Source organism: Oncorhynchus kisutch, linkage group LG13 (genome assembly GCF_002021735.2).
Source record: "Oncorhynchus kisutch isolate 150728-3 linkage group LG13, Okis_V2, whole genome shotgun sequence".
In the NCBI taxonomy this organism is placed as follows: Eukaryota; Metazoa; Chordata; class Actinopteri; order Salmoniformes; family Salmonidae; genus Oncorhynchus; species Oncorhynchus kisutch.
The window spans coordinates 49,493,656-49,511,530 of NC_034186.2; the positions used below are offsets into that span (position 1 = coordinate 49,493,656).

A 17,875-nucleotide genomic window follows, 5' to 3' on the forward strand; every position below is an offset into this window, starting at 1 on the left:
GACTCTCTTTCGACGGAAGAAAACCGTAACTGCTATATAGTAGTAAAGGACCAATTAAATATTATTAAATCAAAATCAAATAGGCTAAATAATCCATGGTATGACCATCTTTAAAAAAAATCATATGTTAGCTTAGTACCCCCCCCACAACGGCTAAGACTTTGAGGTTTTAAAGAACAATTGCAACTTTATTAAGATCAGATAAACGCAGTTTTACAAGGTACAAGGATTTACTTATATTATGCAATTCACAATGATAAGGACCAATGCATAGCAGTTGCATGCTTCCTTATAGGTAAAAACGCTGCTTATTTCAAAGGTCATAAACTGCAATACACAAATCTACCGGAGGTGGGGGAAGAAATACTTACACATCCACAACAAAAGCAACAATGGACAGCCTAACTAATCCAAACAAGGTGAATAACAATGACAAATATAATACTGTCATTGAACAGAACAAAAAGATATCTTTGCACAAGTTTTTGAAAAATTATTACAAAAGAAAATCAGTTCTCCCCCTCTGGTTTTGTTTCCTTTGCCTTTCGTACCTCCTCAAGCTTCTTATCCTAGAATGAATAAAAACATGAAAATCACATAAGTTATCCTGATTAGTTAAGTATAACTTTGAACAGTGTACATGGAATTTCAACCAACATCCCATTTCCATAACCTGGGCCTTTCAATTTGAAATTCTCTCTTAAGTTCAGGATTGCAGAAAATGACGTCAAGATGACTGAGAAAAATGGCAGGCCAACCTTCTCCTTGAATTTCTCATTGAGTGCTGCCATTCGTGCCGTGCGATTCTCTTTGTTGGCTTCCATTTTCTGATTGAGCTTCTCCTCTGCCGTCTTGCTGAAGTTGTTGTTCTCTTCCATGGCTTTCTTCAGAACTTCCTTCTCGTGCTCTCTCTTCTCAGCTAAGTGCTTCAGCACCTCTGCCTCATGACTCTGATCAAATTATAAAATCAAAGTCACACAGTAAGTTAGTGGTAGGCTAGTGGGACCAAACCTGTGCTAGAAAATAATAAAATATAAATTAACTAAACCTGTAAAGTGGATGCGGCTCCATTTCCTGATACTTATTTGTGTATATCTGACTAGGTACCTTGCGTCTCTCCTCTGCAGCCTCCAGTTTCTTCTGAATCTCCTCCAGGGACATCTCCTTCTTCTCCTTCGGGGGAGGTAGGGGGATTTCACCCTTGGCATCGGGGGCCAAGATTACCTCAAATGCTTGACCTGAAGCACGCTTGTCCAACTCCTTGACCAGAATCTCTGTGAAAATAGTGAATCCAACAATGTTGATACAAGTATGTATCAAACTGATAATAACAGAGTTATAACACCTAAACAATACAATAGTATAGCTGATTGCATAAAAGTGACTCCAAAATGTACCATTAATTTCTATTGGGCACTAAACAAACAAAAACATGTGTAACTGTTCCAATATTGTTGGAGCTCATTGTAATAGTGTAATAAAGGCCTGTCATGTTAACACTTACCTCCAGAGGATGCCATTTCAGCAGAGTACTGAGGGTTGCTATGCCTGGGAGGAAAAATACAGACAAAGCCATAGGTTTAATGACAGAAAGACAATACATCAAAGATGCATCCATGCGCTAATCAGAAATGAACAGAAACATGGATTGAAAAAAAGCAATGACAACTATTGATTCCGAAGGTGGAGAGCCATTGATATGTGCCAAGTAAGAATTCAATTGAGGTTATTGCTGTCTATAAAATGACCGTTGGAGATGGATCACTTGTATTAATGTTAGACATATAGCATGAATATACCTGATACAGCAAATGATTGAGAATAGGTTTCAAAGTAGCCTTACTGCACCTGTTCAAAACAAGAGCTGGCAAATGTTAAAAATAGTATATTTCAATGGAGACAAAAAGGGCGTGGAAATTAAGTCCTTCCCATCCTTGTTAATCAGGAACAAATACCAGAGCATAAATGAAGATTACTAAAATAGAATTTATTCTACCTTGCCATTGGCATGGCAATATCATGTCAGCAGGTAACGTTTTCTTGCTCAACATTGGATTTGACTATTGCACGAAGACAATAAAGCACCATTGTGAATACAGGTCAGAGAACAATATGAACTTAGCTAGGTGTGGTCTGAATTGCCAGTCTGAAGAGCATTCAAATTCAATCATTGCAATTATTGAGTTAAAGCCAATTCCTAGCTAAAAAAAACAAAAAAAAACAAATACTACACAATTAGGAATCATTACAGTATTAAAGATGATACAATATATCACACATTAACTTGACATAGCTAGACAAATGCCACCGACACTGATATCCATCTCAACCCACCTTCAAATGCACGAATAGCAAACTGGTGCTGAGGAGACAATGGACTCGGCTGCACTGTCAGCTCAGCAGGGGCACAGACACTGGCTAACAACCTGAATAAATTAGTTAGCTACTGTAGCTAGCTATCTTAACAGTTGGCGGACTGAAGCCCCTCTTCACATGTATGTTAAAGCACAGCAATGTGTCCTTAGTGGGGTCGAAAGTCAATGTTTAATCGTCGACTGACGACATAGGAATTGGGAAAAAGCGCAGACCGAGGCCGAGTGTGATCACACCCACCTAGTCTCCATCACCAGAGTCATGCGCTGGGTAGCAAAACCCGCCCAAATGTTTACGTTTAAGATAAATACAATAATGTATTGTATAATTTAAAAAAAATTGTGTAACGTGGAACTTAGAAAAAAATCCAAAAACATGTGACAAAAAATAAAACCGAGCAGTGTGCTAAAGTTAGCTTAGGGCTTGTTAGCTAGCTATAGTAGCTGTTCAGGGCAGCTAGCTTACATTATATGATTCTCAATTACTATACATTTGTAATGACAACTAAGTTACTTACACCAAAAATGACAAACATCACTGAACGCGTAATGACTGCCATCAATATATCTCCAATGATTACCGTTAAAAGCGTTATTTTACCTACCTTCAAATGCTTACAAAGTGGTGTGGTCGCGCCTTCTTCACTGCCTGCCTCAGCACCAAAAGCGCAACAAAAAGGAACGAAGCACAAAAGTCAACTCGTCACATCTCGTGCTCTACTCCAATTGGTCCTAATCGTCCAATCAATAAGGTCGATTTAGGGTGCAATCGTAAATGAATGTTCTCTATCTACGCCGATGTCAAAACTCTCTCGTTTGAGTGTGCCAGAGAGCAGAATAACTGATGAATTTACGAACGCGGTGTCAATAAAGGTTTGCAAAAAAATTGAAATCAAATGTTGCTAGCAGCACAGATAGTCACTAACGCTATTGATAGCATGAAAACAGCCTAACTAGCTCTGATAGGGCGATTCAAATGATCAGTGAGTAGTTCTCATTTGTGTCTAGAAGTGGCTAGCAAACTATTCAACTTTAGCCAGTGAGCTTGGGCGCTTGACTGCTGTTGTGAGGTCAGAACGCTCAGATCAACCCTACTTCTTGGCCAGGGCGTCCAGTGTGCGCTCTATGAGCGAAACACTGCATTTACGAACGGACCCTAATGTATCGAGGTTCTCGGCTGGAATGAAAACAAAAGCATGAGACAGGGTTCCCAAGATGTATACAGTAGCCTACCATCATCAACATAAATAGTTACGCTATCGAGCTTTCTAAACCTATCACTCATTCTTCTAAACCCACTGGCGCAACATCGCGAGGACTTTCGGGAACGCTTGCGTCTCGCAAGACCAGGCGAGGTCTGGCGAGGGTTCCGGTGTTGTGCGGTTAAGCTCCCCGGTGCCAGAATCCCCCCATCGCGTGAACGCGCGCGCACTCATTGCTGCGACTTGCTTGCTAGTTGTGAATTCTGATCACGTTTGGCTGCGTTTATTTTTTTTTTATGTCGGTTTGATCGCGGTGGAGGCACTAGTAATGTCTGCAGTTTTCGGTTTGGCTATTTGTTTCAAGTCTATAAATAAATCTCTTTGCCAAAAGGCTATAAATCTCTTTGCCAATAGCAAGGCTATTTTCTTGCCTGCCAAAATTCCCCAGTTCTATCTTGGGACTGCAAAGCCTGGCACACTTCAGAATCATTTTGTTAGCTCATGTTGACCAGTAGTGTGTGCCACAGAAAGTATTTGCTTCTAGCCACACAATTAAGGAGATTGGAAGGGGGGGATCTTTCTCTGTGATCTACAATTGTGTCATTCTTGAAGTTGTCTTCTCTTTAAGGATTCAGTGGATAATCACCAAGACTTCGCTGTGTACTGTTGCCTAATTGGTTGAATGAGTTGAGCTGCAGGCTTCATAACTGAAAAGTCCCTTGTTGTTTGTAAATGGTGATTCAATAACCACCTATTCAAAAACACTTTGATACTGATTTACTTTTGTACTAAGAATACACTTCTACCTGTTGCTCTATGTTTATAATAAAAACATGTTTGTTGTGCTTTTACTCTAGCAGTGAACAGGTTAGGTAGCAGTTTTCTACTCATCATATTGCATATCATATACTGTATAAGTTACATTTTAGAATATGGTAGATTCCATCATGTAATATGACATCTAACATAACATATATTCATGGTTTCAGCATATACTGTACAAATGGATAACTTCGATTCGCTAAAGGTACATTGATTCTCCCCTGATCCTCTTTATTCTCCCCTGTCCTTATTTCTAAATTTAGTTAACCTCAAATGATACAACAGGTTTGGTTTGTCTTTTTAATCATAAGATATGGTATTGTCTTGCCTCACAGATATCATGATATACAATAAACACAGAATGAAATTATTTATTTTCCATCACTGTGGCTTGTCCAAAATCCAACGTACACCTCATACACATACAGACACACTCTTATGACTATAGTTCTTCTGACTATAAGATGATATGGCTACACTGCTATGAACAACACACTGTATATGATCAGCATCACAGTTGTGGATTATAAAGATTGTAATGATAAGTTTGTATTTACATACAGTGCCTTGCGAAAGTATTCGGCCCCCTTGAACTTTGCGACCTTTTGCCACATTTCAGGCTTCAAACATAAAGATATAAAACTGTATTTTTTTGTGAAGAATCAACAACAAGTGGGACACAATCATGAAGTGGAACGACATTTATTGGATATTTCAAACTTTTTTAACAAATCAAAACCTGAAAAATTGGGTGTGCAAAATTATTCAGGCCCTTTACTTTCAGTGCAGCAAACTCTCTCCAGAAGTTCAGTGAGGATCTCTGAATGGTCCAATGTTGACCTAAATGACTAATGATGATAAATACCATCCACCTGAAATGTGGCAAAAGGTCGCAAAGTTCAAGGGGGCCGAATACTTTCGCAAGGCACTGTATGTCACCATGTGTTTTCCCAAAAAATATATAAACGTGGTTGTCTTTCTGTGCGTTGCTAAAGCCTCTTTTTTTTGTGAGAGTGCTTCATTTTAGTGTTAATGGCTTTTATACTGAAGAGTACTTTATTTAATTTTTTCAGTGTCACAGCATATCATGGGAGACGTCAGGCCTACCTACCCTACGCGATACAACTCATTTGCATTTGACCTATCAGTAAAGCAACAACAAGTGCTTAATTGAAGTGCTTATCCAAAGTACACAACTTGCATAAATGTCATAACATTGCAGATTATTAGAACACAGGTGATTGATTTAATTTCAAACATATGTTTTCAGAAGAATGGATCCTGCAACCTATAATAACTGTGTCAATTACGAAAGCAATGGTGGCTATCCCGTGGCTTGACCAAGGATGATTAATTTAATTTAAATTTTGTTGTAGAATCAAATCAAATCAAATCAAATTTATTTATATAGCCCTTCGTACATCAGCTGATGTCTCAAAGTGCTGTACAGAAACCCAGCCTAAAACCCCAAACAGCAAGCAATGCAGGTGTAGAAGCACGGTGGCTAGGAAAAACTCCCTAGAAAGGCCAAAACCTAGGAAGAAACCTAGAGAGGAACCAGGCTATGTGGGGTGGCCAGTCCTCTTCTGGCTGTGCCGGGTGGAGATTATAACAGAACATGGCCAAGATGTTCAAATGTTCATAAATGACCAGCATGGTCGTATAATAATAAGGCAGAACAGTTGAAACTGGAGCAGCAGCACAGTCAGATGGACTGGGGACAGCAAGGAGTCATCATGTCAGGTAGTCCTGGGGCATGGTCCTAGGGCTCAGGTCCTCCGAGAGAGAGAGAAAAAAGAGAGAATTAGAGAGAGCATATGTGGGGTGGCCAGTCCTCTTCTGGCTGTGCCGGGTGGAGATTAAAACAGAACATGGCCAAGATGTTCAAATGTTCATAAATGATCATCATGTTCGAATAATAAGAAGGCAGAACAGTTGAAACTGGAGCAGCAGCACGGCCAGGTGGACTGGGGACAGCAAGGAGTCATCATGTCAGGTAATCCTGGGGCATGGTCTAGGGCTCAGGTCCTCCGAGAGAGAGAAGGAGAGAATTAGAGAACGACCACTTAGATTCACATAGGACACCGAATAGGACAGGAGAAGTACTCCAGATATAACAAACTGACCCTAGCCCCCTGACACATAAACTACTGCAGCATAAATACTGGAGGCTGAGACAGGAGGGGTCAGGAGACACTGTGGACCCATCCGAGGACACCCCCGGACAGAGCCAAACAGGAAGGATATAACCCCACCCACTTTGCCAAAGCACAGCCCCCACACCACTAGAGGGATATCTTCAACCACTAACTTACCATCCTGAGACAGGGCCGAGTAATAGCCCACAAAGAAGGTGAGGCGAGACTTACAAGTACACTTTATCTGTTGATTATTCCGTTATTAATTGGTCTAAACCATTATATTATCTACCTCCATGACTATAATATTTATTATATCATCTTATAGCAATTCGAAACCGTTATGACACCAGGCCAAGTTTAGTTGTTTGCGAGACCAAGTCTCATTGTTTACACCCTATGCCTTCAATCTTCCTCAGAGATCAGCCTTTTTGTAGCAATATCTTGTGTCAGGTTGATGTCGTTGTGTTAATTTGTAGTTTACAAAACGTTTTTTTGATATCAAGGTAAGATCTACTAGTGTTAAACTACGATAATTTAATTTAACATTGGGATTAATAATGCATCGTTTGCATATGACAAAATAGCTTACTATCAAATCCAATCGCCTGAGTGATTTATCTAAATGTCATAGTTTCATAGATTATCCTTTTATCAAAATATGGTAGTATGGCTACCAGACGGTGGATGATAACTTGGCCATTTTGTCTTATAATCAACAGTAGAGGTTTGAAGTAAGTAGGCCAACTTGTTGAATTTTGCAGTCTTACTATATCAAACTTTTAATACAATTAATGAGTGGAATAAATACAATTTTACTCAATTGTTCCAAGTATTCTTAATGAATACTTTTGTTATGTTTAATAACGTATCCACTGAATACTTTTGTCTTTACCTCATAGCTGGTGAGTTATACTACAGCAGCTACAAAGACACCTCCCGTGCCTTCCGGACAAAGGTAGTATGTGGTGCTGAGGAGGCCAAAAACATCTTTGTTGAGTTCCATGAGAGCAGCATTGGGGATCATTGTGGACAAAAAAAACAAGAGATGCAATCTCAAAAATATTTTATTGGCCAGGGATGTCCGCTGACATAGACAATGGCTAATTATAAATCTAACGTCCTCTTATCTAAATTAAACTGGCTATTATATTCTGATACTTCTTATGAAAAAATATGCAGATGCTTCTGTGTTTTTTTAATAGTTGGTAATTGCTCTTGAGAACTATTGAAACACTTTTGAAAACTATAGCTCTATTCAGTCCTAATATTTTGGGTGTCACACTATAAGTGTCACAATGTGTACCTTGCCAGGCCAGCATGACATCTATAAAACAGAGGTGGAGTACACTCCAATAGTGGAATGTGGCTTTACAATTACATTTCTGCATTAACAAAATGTAATATATTTATTTTGAGAATATCGTCATAATGTTATCATTTTACATTTAGTGTACATTTGTTACTATGTTATTACATATCTGTAGCCTGCCTGTCAAAGCAGCATAGCAGTTACACAGGAACAGCTATGTAATTGCAGTTTAGTAGTATAAGTCATAGATGGATACACGGTATAGGACTGAACAGAATCTGATTGGTGCCATTGGGAACTGTTGTGCCTCGCATTTATTCAAATTGGAGATGGATAGTTTTCCAGTTGAGACTGTTTGGACCTGGGGGCTAGCAATCATGTGTACTTTCTTGAGTAATAGACTCAAACACTTTGAAAGTGTCAGGTTTCACAATAATTGTGTGTGTGTGGAGACCTCTACTCCTGTCACTCTTCTGATTTATTGCCCTGGTTGCCTGGAGAGAGCTACTAAAGCCAGTTGTTTTTCTGTGTTTAAGTTTGTGCATGTCTTAGTGCGTGTGATGTAGGTGACCCTAACCTAACAGATAGGTTAACTACATAGCAATTCCATCTGCAATGTTGTTACTGCATGTGTTGCTATATACTTACAGCAGAGCTAATACACACTTAATGTAAAGTGTGTTCAATGTTTTCTCAACGTCACGCAGCCATTTGAACTACTTGGGATGGACCTTATTGGCAAACTGACACAAACAGACAGCAGACACCAGTATATCTGTGTTATGATTGACTACCTCACTAAATGGCCACAGGCATACCCGCTCCGCAGAAAGTCTGCTAAGGAGGTCACAGACTGCATAATAAAACATTTCTATCAGTTTGAGGCACCCAAATGTATACTCACAGACGAAGGGAAGGAGTTTGTCAATGAGGTAAATAGTAACTGTGTTACTTAATATCCTCAACTTTAATATTTGTTTAAATGTCTTCAACTTTCTAAGAGTTTTTCCCCCTTTTATAATAAAAGATCAACAAAAATGTCTGCAAGACTGGCGATCCAAAGAAGTCTCTGCTCACTGTACCATCCCCAGATGAATGGATTGGTAGAAATCATGAATGGGACAATACATAAGCAACATCCGTAGACTGATGTTATAACATATTTAACAGGCAGTAGTGGTTTTGAGGTCCTCAATTGTAATGTTATAAAAACGTTCACATTCTAAGAATAACTTTTGTCATATCGTTTTCTGTTCAGTCATATTTTCAGATACATCTCTAAATTAGTAAACCAAAAACCAAAAGAGTGGGACAAGCACCTTGATGCCATAATGTTTGGTTTAAGAACCAAGAATCAAATGACAACAAAATACACCCCCTTCTACCTGATGTTCGATAGAGAGGCTTGCTACCCGTCAGAGATTCCAGAACATTTACAGGGTTGGTGTACATCATTTTACATTCTAGTTGATTTGAGAAGCGCAGACTGTATCTTTGTAAGTTTAAATTCTTATCAGAAATGTATGTTATAGATTGACAGCAGTGTTGAAGATTAACTGATTAACACTTAGCAGTGGAAGATTAACAGAAGATATGCTGAATCTCAATGAGGTTCTCCAGACTGCCACTGCTGAGGTCCAGAGGAAATCCTCCAAAAAAACAAAAGGCACAGTGCCAAAACGTAATGTGGGTGACAGAGTGTGGGGGGTAAATATCTGAAGCCAGCAGAGGAAAGGGGGCAAACTAGATACCAACTATCTCGGTCCATATACGATTCAAGGTCTCGAAGAGAAAAGCGCTGACTTGGAAGATGACAAGGGGGTTATCTTGCCTAAAATACGTGTGGATCACCTGAGGCCTCATATAGAGGAGACTCCTCGGATCCCTCATAAAATAAAAATCAGCGGCCTCCACCTCCACAGCCACCACACCAGCAGGTACAGCAGGTACAGCAGCACACTTACAGGTACATTTTTCCAGGTGTTGCAGATGCTTGGGGAGGTAAAGATGTACTGTTGTCTCGAATCGGGCCATATAAAATCTTTTTTCAGAATCTCCAGAGAACTGGTCCAAATATTGAGCTCGAAAGTGAGGTAAGACTCTGTTGCACATACATTATATGTAAATACTGTATGTGTGTGATTAATCTGTGTATTTATAAGGGAAACCTAAATTGTTGTTTTTCCATGTAACAGATTTACCTTCATTGTATTTCTTTTTTTCTGTCAGACCATCAATGCCTACAATGTTTCATCTGGTGCAGAATTTTAATAGGCAGTCAACCGAGCAAGCTTTGACACATTTGAAATGACTGGCATTTGGGGGAGAAAGAAATCAAAACTTACGGTTGGTTGGATTACTCTCATAATATTATAATATATATATTATTAAGATTGACCCAATGATGTACAAGTACATTATTGGCATCTTCAATTAATACAACCACTGGACTGTGACGGTAAGAGATGCTAAGGCAGTACTAAGAAATACATACATAATACAGTATATACATGTGAACACATACACGTGTGTAAAATGTGTGTGTGCCATATGTGTGTATTTATGTGAATGTAATATGTGTGAATGTAATGTGTGTGTCTGTCTGTCTGTCTAAACTTGAAAGGTTATGCTGCCATCCCAGAAGATGGCTTTGTTCCTCGACCCAATGGGGGAACGTGCCAGAAAGATAAAAAGATGCCAGGGGGTGTCAAGGTAAAAACTGCTTTTAATATTTTTTTTACAATGTAATTAATAAAGTCTTTGAAATGCTATACTGTTATTAATCTCTATATTGTAATCAATAAAGTGTTTCAAAATGATGTATTTTATTAACATACAGTATATCACAAAAGTAAGTACACCCCTCACATTTTTGTAAATATTTGAGTATATAATTGGGCCCAATTTGGACATTTTCACTTAGGGGTGTACTCACTTTTGTTGCCAGCGGTTTAGACATTAATGGCTGTGTGTTGAGTTATTTTGAGGGGACAGCAAATTTACACTGTTATACAAGCTGCACACTCACTACTTTACATTTTAGCAAAGTGTAATTTCTTCAGTGTTGTCACATGAAAAGATATACTCAAATATTTACAAAAATGTGAGGGGTGTACTCACTTTTGTGATATACTGTATATGTTCAGATCATTCCTGAGAGAGAAGGGGTGTAATATCTCCAGATGGGTATGTGGTACCCTTCCTCACCCATGCCAATAAGATATTACTTCTTGTGGGGTCTTGAAAGTAAGTATGAGAGTATAACTAATGCACAATTAACCTACTGAAAGTATACTGACTAAAAGGCAAAACAGAGCTGTCAAATTATGTTATAGCTGTGTTGTTGTATACTTGCGAATTAGAATCTCAAGTGTAACATAATTTTGTTGGGGAAAACGGAAATGCCCATAATAAAATAAAAAATCCCAGCTTGCTGAATGTATTCTGAAGGATGAGTCGATTACCTTTTCAAATATGGACAAAGATGTTAACATCATGATTGAAGAAATAGCAGTCACTCTCCTCCAAAACAGTGATATGTTCAATTTCTAATTGAATATGATTGTAGATTAAAAATAATAATGGATCTTTCAAGGTTATCTTTGATACAACTTCTGACTAGATGGTCACTAAAACACATGTATTTAAATAATTATGTTACAAGAAACCTAAACTATTCCCTTGTTCCCTGTTCCCTGTTTGCTCAGAAGAATACATGTAAAGATGTATAGACTACTTGACATTATGTTTTGCTAGATTAAATGAGCCAACTGTGCCACTTTTGTGGGGAGGTGGACAATAATGAGGAAGACACTAACTGGGTAATTGCTTGCTCACTTCTAAAGGCACATTTTTACGAGTACGAAGCAGTAATATTTACGAGTATAAGCAGTAATATTTCTAGAGGTAGTATCATCCGCTTGGTCTGATAATGAAATAATTGTAATTCAAGAAAATGTGTTGAAAGTTAAATATATTAACATTCTTCATCATAAATTTCAGATTGGTTGTGACCGCTGCCCACAATGGTTCCACCAGTTCTGTATGAAAACCATTCCATCATTGGAGGATTATGTCTGTGTAACAGTACTCGTCTTGCGTTGTGTACAATCAGTCATCGACACGGAACTCCAACATGTAGCACCAGTCATGTAGCTTTATTCTGATAAGAACGACACAAAATTGCACGTCATGCAATACACGTCTCACCATCCAACTCTGCACTCACGCACGCTGGTTTGGTGCTTGTTCACTGGGCAGTTACCAAAATAATACAATTACAATATAATATCGTTAACAATGTACCTGATAAGAACGACACAAAATTGCACGTCATGCAATGCACGTCTCACCATCCAACTCTGCACTCACGCACTGTACAAAATATATGAAACCCCCCCACCAGACACGGTAAGTTGCTAGCTAGTACTGGCGGGAATTCTCTACAACAAAATGCACAACAAATATTCTCCAAAAACCACTGCATCTTATGTGTGATGTTCGAATAACATGTACAAACAATTTGATATAAATTGTACATTTAAATCATCACTTGAGAGTATAAAAATCACTTTTGATGTACAGTGCTTTGCAACCAACAACTTACCGCTGGTTTGGTGCTTGTTCACTGGGTCGATTCTAACCCGAACATCCCCCCTCGTAAGCAAGCTACGCAAACCAGCCAATAAGATGCCATGTTGAGTAGGTGAAGGCAAGACAAACTCAAACCAAAAACCCATTGGCTTAACAATAAAGTGGCAAGGGGAATCACCAATATAACCCTGTTACACTCCCCCCTACTGAATTCCACTTGCCAAGAAAAATAACAAAATACAAAACGGCACTGTGCAAACATACCAGATACAGAGACACTCAACATATGTACAGAATAATCCAGAGAAAAAAAAATATATATATACTACCTAATAGAGAGAACTAAAAGGTAAAGCTGTGTATATCAAGGATGCAGACCCTGCTTTAAATCAGTCACTAAATATTCCAGTCATTAGACTATTCTCCTTGAGAATTAGAGTGAAAAGCGATTGATCAATCCCCTTAGCCCTCATAGGTAAACATGCCTGTCACATGTTATGTACACTCGGTGACTTTAAAACATCCAAGTAATAAAATAAACCACCATAAGAGACTTTATCATATGTCACATTACCATCCTGCAACCTCTAATCACGGTCACAGTGATGTAAAAGCAAAACAAATAAAAGATGTCAATACCATTGACCCTCTATTCACATATTTAACCTTCAAGAGCTAACTTTCTGCTGATTCATAATCTCAATCAGTCTTGACACTGGTTTAACTAGCCTTCCTGCCCTTGACCTAATATGACCCCGACTACCTTCAACTGCATAAGGGGTAACAGTGTTGTGTACTGTTGCAATAGTGTGTCCGTCAACACAGTCAGTACGTAACTGATCAGGTAAGGAATGGTCCGCATTTGGTAGGTCAGTACGGATATCGTAAGCAGACTGGTCAATTAGCTCACTCACTACACTGTTACAGTCTCGGTCAGATTCTTGAAGACTCTCTGATCGAGGCAGACCTTCCAACTGCAGTATATCATCCACGGAATCCAAAGGTGGAATATCCTGAGCATCCAAGGATCGCACATCACCCTCCAGGCTTGTGTCACCTGTTCCTTCAGAAGACAACTCTGACACCCACACTCTGGTTCTGTACTCAGCACCATCATTTACTGCAGTGTCCATGGCAGCTGAGACCACAAAGCTGTCATTCATGTCCTCAGACTCTGTTAATCCAGACATGTCTGTTCCCTCCTCAACCGCAGCATGGGGAAGAGGAAGAAAGTTGACTGGCATTATCAGGTTGCGATGTACCGTCTTCTCCCGTCCAGTGGAGCTGTTCTGAATCTTAAAAGTGTGACTGTCAGCATTCAATCCAGTGACAAGGTAGACAGTATCCTCCCAACGGTCAGCGAGCTTCCGCTTTCCCCGCTCCCCCTTGTTAGCCAGCAATACTCGATCCCCAATCTCCACTGGTGCTCCTCTGACTCTTCTGTCATAAAGGTCAGCATGCCTCTTCAACTGCTTCGCTGCAGATGCCTGTGCTGCATTCATGGCTTCTTTCAGATCTCTCCTCAAAGACTGAACAAACTGGTCATAGTCGACAACTTCTGGGTTCTCTATGACAGAGCCAAAGACTATGTCAACAGGCAGTCTTGGCGTCCTCCCAAACATTAGCAGGAACGGGGCAAAGCCTGTGGTCTCGTGGATTGTACAATTGTATGCAAACGTAAGGGACTTCAGCGCCTGAGGCCATCTGTGCTTTGCTCTCGTTGGCAGGGCCCAGATCATGTTTCCCAAAGTCCTATTCATCCTTTCACAGGACCCGTTCCCCATCGGATGGTACGGCGTGGTGTGAGACTTCTGAACGCCTGCAACACTCAACAGTTCGGCTATTAAAGAGCTCTCAAAGTTGGCTCCCCGATCTGAGTGTATACGGCGAGGCATCCCGTAGACACAGAAATAGTTATTCCACAACTGATGAGCTACTGACTTAGCAGACTGGTTCGGACACAAGAAGGCATGAGCCAATTTGGTAAAATGGTCAGTAACAACGAGCACATCCAAGGATTTGTTTGAAGAATCTTCTGCAGACCAGAAGTCTATGCACACTAGTTCAAGAGGCTCAGTCGTTATTATGCTCTCAAGAGGAGCTCTTGCTTCCGGATCAGGAGTCTTGCTCACCACGCATCTCCTGCAGCACTTCACATAAGCTTTTACCTCCCTCTCCAGGCCATGCCAGAAAAACCTCTGTCTTGTCAGGTAGACTGTCCTCTGTTGGCCCTGGTGGCCAGCTTCATCATGGACACCCTTCAACACCATTGCTTTCATGGAGGCTGGAACCACATACAGATACATTTTCCTCTTTGTAACCACATTCTTCAAAACACGATACAGTACACCCATCTTCAGTCAACATAGTCCCAACTTCTGAGAAGACACAAAACCTCAACACTTTCATGGGCACGCTCTCTCCGGGATGGTCTTCTCCCCCTCTCCACAAAGAAGATGACTTTGCTGATCACGTTGTCATCACGCTGCTTACTCATCAGTAGGTCGTGTGGCAGAACATCGACATCGGTCTGCTCTGATGGCATAACAGCCTGTGGGAGCTGTGGCAACAGCAGTGCATGTGAGCCCACTTCACCCACCCAGCACCTGTGTGAATGAAGAACAGCTGCAACTTCATGTCTTGATAAAGCACCAGATGGGGGGTCAACAGTAGCCTGACAGCTAATGACCACTTCGTTGGAGTCAGAGGCTTTGTCAAAGGGGTGGCTGGACCAGCGAAACACATCTTGCACTCTGTCTGTGCGCACAGCGTCGGCTTCAGCTAGTAAGGTCTCGTACGGGACCCTTGTCAGGCGATGGAGTGCACTGGGTCGTACGAAGGGCTCTCTGCTCAAAGCATCTGCAACAACATTCATTTTTCCAGGGATGTACTTAATGTCAAACTCGTACGGTGCCAGCTTGGCGAACCATCTCTGTTCACAAGCATCAAGCTTTGCTTTGGTCAGAATGTATGTCAAGGGATTATTATCCGTCCATACCGTGAACTGCTGACCCCATAGCCAGTGGTGGAACTTGTCACAGATAGCCCATTTCATGGCAAAGAACTCGAGCCTGTGCGCAGGATACCTCGACTGTGCATAACTGAGGGACTTGCTCGCGAAGGCTATAGGTCTCGCTGTAGCTCCCGGTTCCTGCACCTGAGATAGCACAGCACCTAAGCCATTGCTGGATGCATCCACCGAGAGTAGAAAGGGTTTTTCGAAGTTGGGGTGGGCCAACAAAACCTGGTCCAGTAAGGCTTGCTTTAGCTGGAATAAGGCCTGTCTGCATTCTGTTGTCCAGTCGGCAGCCGTCAACTTCCTGACAGGTGAGCTTCGCTTCTTTTTCCAGCGTGGAGCATTGTGTCCAGTAGTCAATCCAAAGAGAGGCTTTGCAATGGTCGAACAACCTTCAATGAACTGTTGATAATACACCACCATCCCAAAGAATGACCTCAATTTCTTCTGAGATGGAATGTCAGTGCCATCTTTCATCAGATCAGCTTCTGTTACTCCTGTAATGGCCCTCACCTTCTCAGGGTCTGTAGCTACACCATCCGCACTAATGATATGCCCCAGAAACTTCACAGACGTCTGCAGAAAGTTACACTTTTTTGGCGCCAACTTCAGGTTGTGAGCCTTGAGACGCTCAAAAACCATTTCCAGGCGCTGTATAGCCAGATCTTCAGTGGGCGCATAGACCAAGACATCGTCATGGTAACACAGCAGGCTAAGAAAGTTCTGATCCCCAAAGATGTTTAGCATCATCCTCATAAAGGTTGCCGGACTATTACATAAACCCTGTGGCATTCGATTGTATTCGTACAATCGAAATGGCGACGTAAAAGCTGTGAATCTCCGGTCATCCTCATGCACTTCCACATTGTAGTAGCCAGAGGTAAGGTCCATTGTCGAGAAAAAGGCATTTCCACCTAACGCAGCCAGCGCGTCAGCCTGGTGAGGGAGTGGGTGGGCGTCTTTGATGGTGCGAGCATTGAGCAAACGAAAATCAGTACAGAGTCTCAGGTCTCCAGACTTCTTCCATACAAGGACAAGGGGAGAGGCGAACTCACTACTAGACTTCCTTATGATATCACGTTCTTCCATCTCATTCAATGCTTGTTTGAGCTTCTCATAATTATTTGGGGAAAGGCGTCGGTAGGGCATCCGAAAGGGTTTCACATCACTCAGTTGAATGCGGTGAAGACATCCGGAAGCTTTTCCACAATCCAACTTGTGCCTGGAAAAAATAGACTGGTACTCAGCTATGAGCTGGATGAGTTTCTTCTTACCAGCAGGAGACGCTTGACAGGAGGAGACATCAATATCAGTCAACCCTAAGTCACGTAAGACCTCAGGATCGCTTGAACTGTCAGGTCCGTCAGTATCGTGAAGTTGGCTGGAACCGTCAGTCAGTGTCAAGTCATCTTGGCAGTCAGTGAGTACATCCGCCGTTCTCTGCACTTGCTGCTGGAAAGCTGCTGATGAATCATCATTCACACACGAACAGTCAAAATCCTCTAGAGCCATGCAAGGAAAGACGTCGGCTAGAGTGGCGTTTCGTCTCAATGTCACTGTCTTCTGAGAAGGGTTTATCACTCTAACAGGGAGCCACCCATCCCCCCGCAATAGAGCTACTGTCCTCCCTACCAGTATTGACCTTGGTGTTGACCTTGAACTGCTGGGCTCAATGACAACAGCACTGCCAGCTGATAGATTCTGAGTGTTTCGTAGTCTGCCCCAGACTAAGTGCTCCTGCATAGGCTCTAGAGTCACAGCCCCTTTTAGTCTCACAGTTCCAACTTTGTCAGGTACTTCACTGTCTCTCCATCTCTCCACATTAGCCATCATGTTGATTAGCTTGCTCTCCTCACCCCCGTCACCCACAGGAGTATAAACCCTCTTCCAGAGATCTCCATCCGTCTTCAGGTGGCGAATCAAGTGCTTTAGGAGATTGCTGCCCAAGATGAGGTCATCACTCTGGCCTTCAACCACCAGTGTAGGCACAGCAACTCTACATCCGTACACCTCCATCTCCAGCTCACATACTCCCAAAGGCCTCGTCTTCAACCCACCACAACCAACCAAGACTACCTCTGTAGGACTCAATGATGGACTTTTCAACACTCCTGCATGCAACAGTTCAGGTAAGACCCTAGAGCTCAAGGTACAAGCCATGGACCCACTGTCAAGCATAGCTCTCACTTCCACTTCTCCTCCTATTAACACCTTGGCATAGAATAAATCATCATACGGGGAAAGTCTCTGTGTGTTCTGCATTATGATACTCTCTCAGTCTCTATTTCGTCACAAACACTTTTATATACAGACTCCAAATCAACAGCTCGCACTGATGGGGACTCTACAAAAGGCCCAACACTCTCCCCTTCTACATGCAGGCCTACTAGTTTTCCCGGGAGCTGAGCAGTGATTACTGT

The 17,875-nt window shown here is 41.4% G+C and overlaps 1 protein-coding gene across 2 annotated transcripts; it reads right to left on the minus strand.

Annotated features, from left to right (window-relative positions):
• Window positions 1–167: 167 nt before the first annotated feature.
• On the minus strand, window positions 168–3,726 carry LOC109902239 (stathmin-like). Of its 2 annotated transcripts, none has more exons than XM_020498437.2 (5): window positions 2,978–3,726; window positions 1,505–1,548; window positions 1,108–1,274; window positions 759–950; window positions 168–569 (listed from the first exon to the last, which is right to left on the minus strand). In XM_020498437.2, exons 2-5 carry the CDS (start codon window positions 1,518–1,520, stop codon window positions 510–512), a joined length of 435 nt encoding a protein of 144 aa, XP_020354026.1. In that variant the 5' UTR covers window positions 1,521–1,548; window positions 2,978–3,726; the 3' UTR covers window positions 168–509. The 2 variants fall into 2 exon arrangements, with proteins under 2 accessions (XP_020354026.1, XP_020354027.1); XM_020498438.2 differs by lacking the exon at window positions 2,978–3,726 and adding an exon at window positions 2,335–2,617.
• Window positions 3,727–17,875: the final 14,149 nt, after the last annotated feature.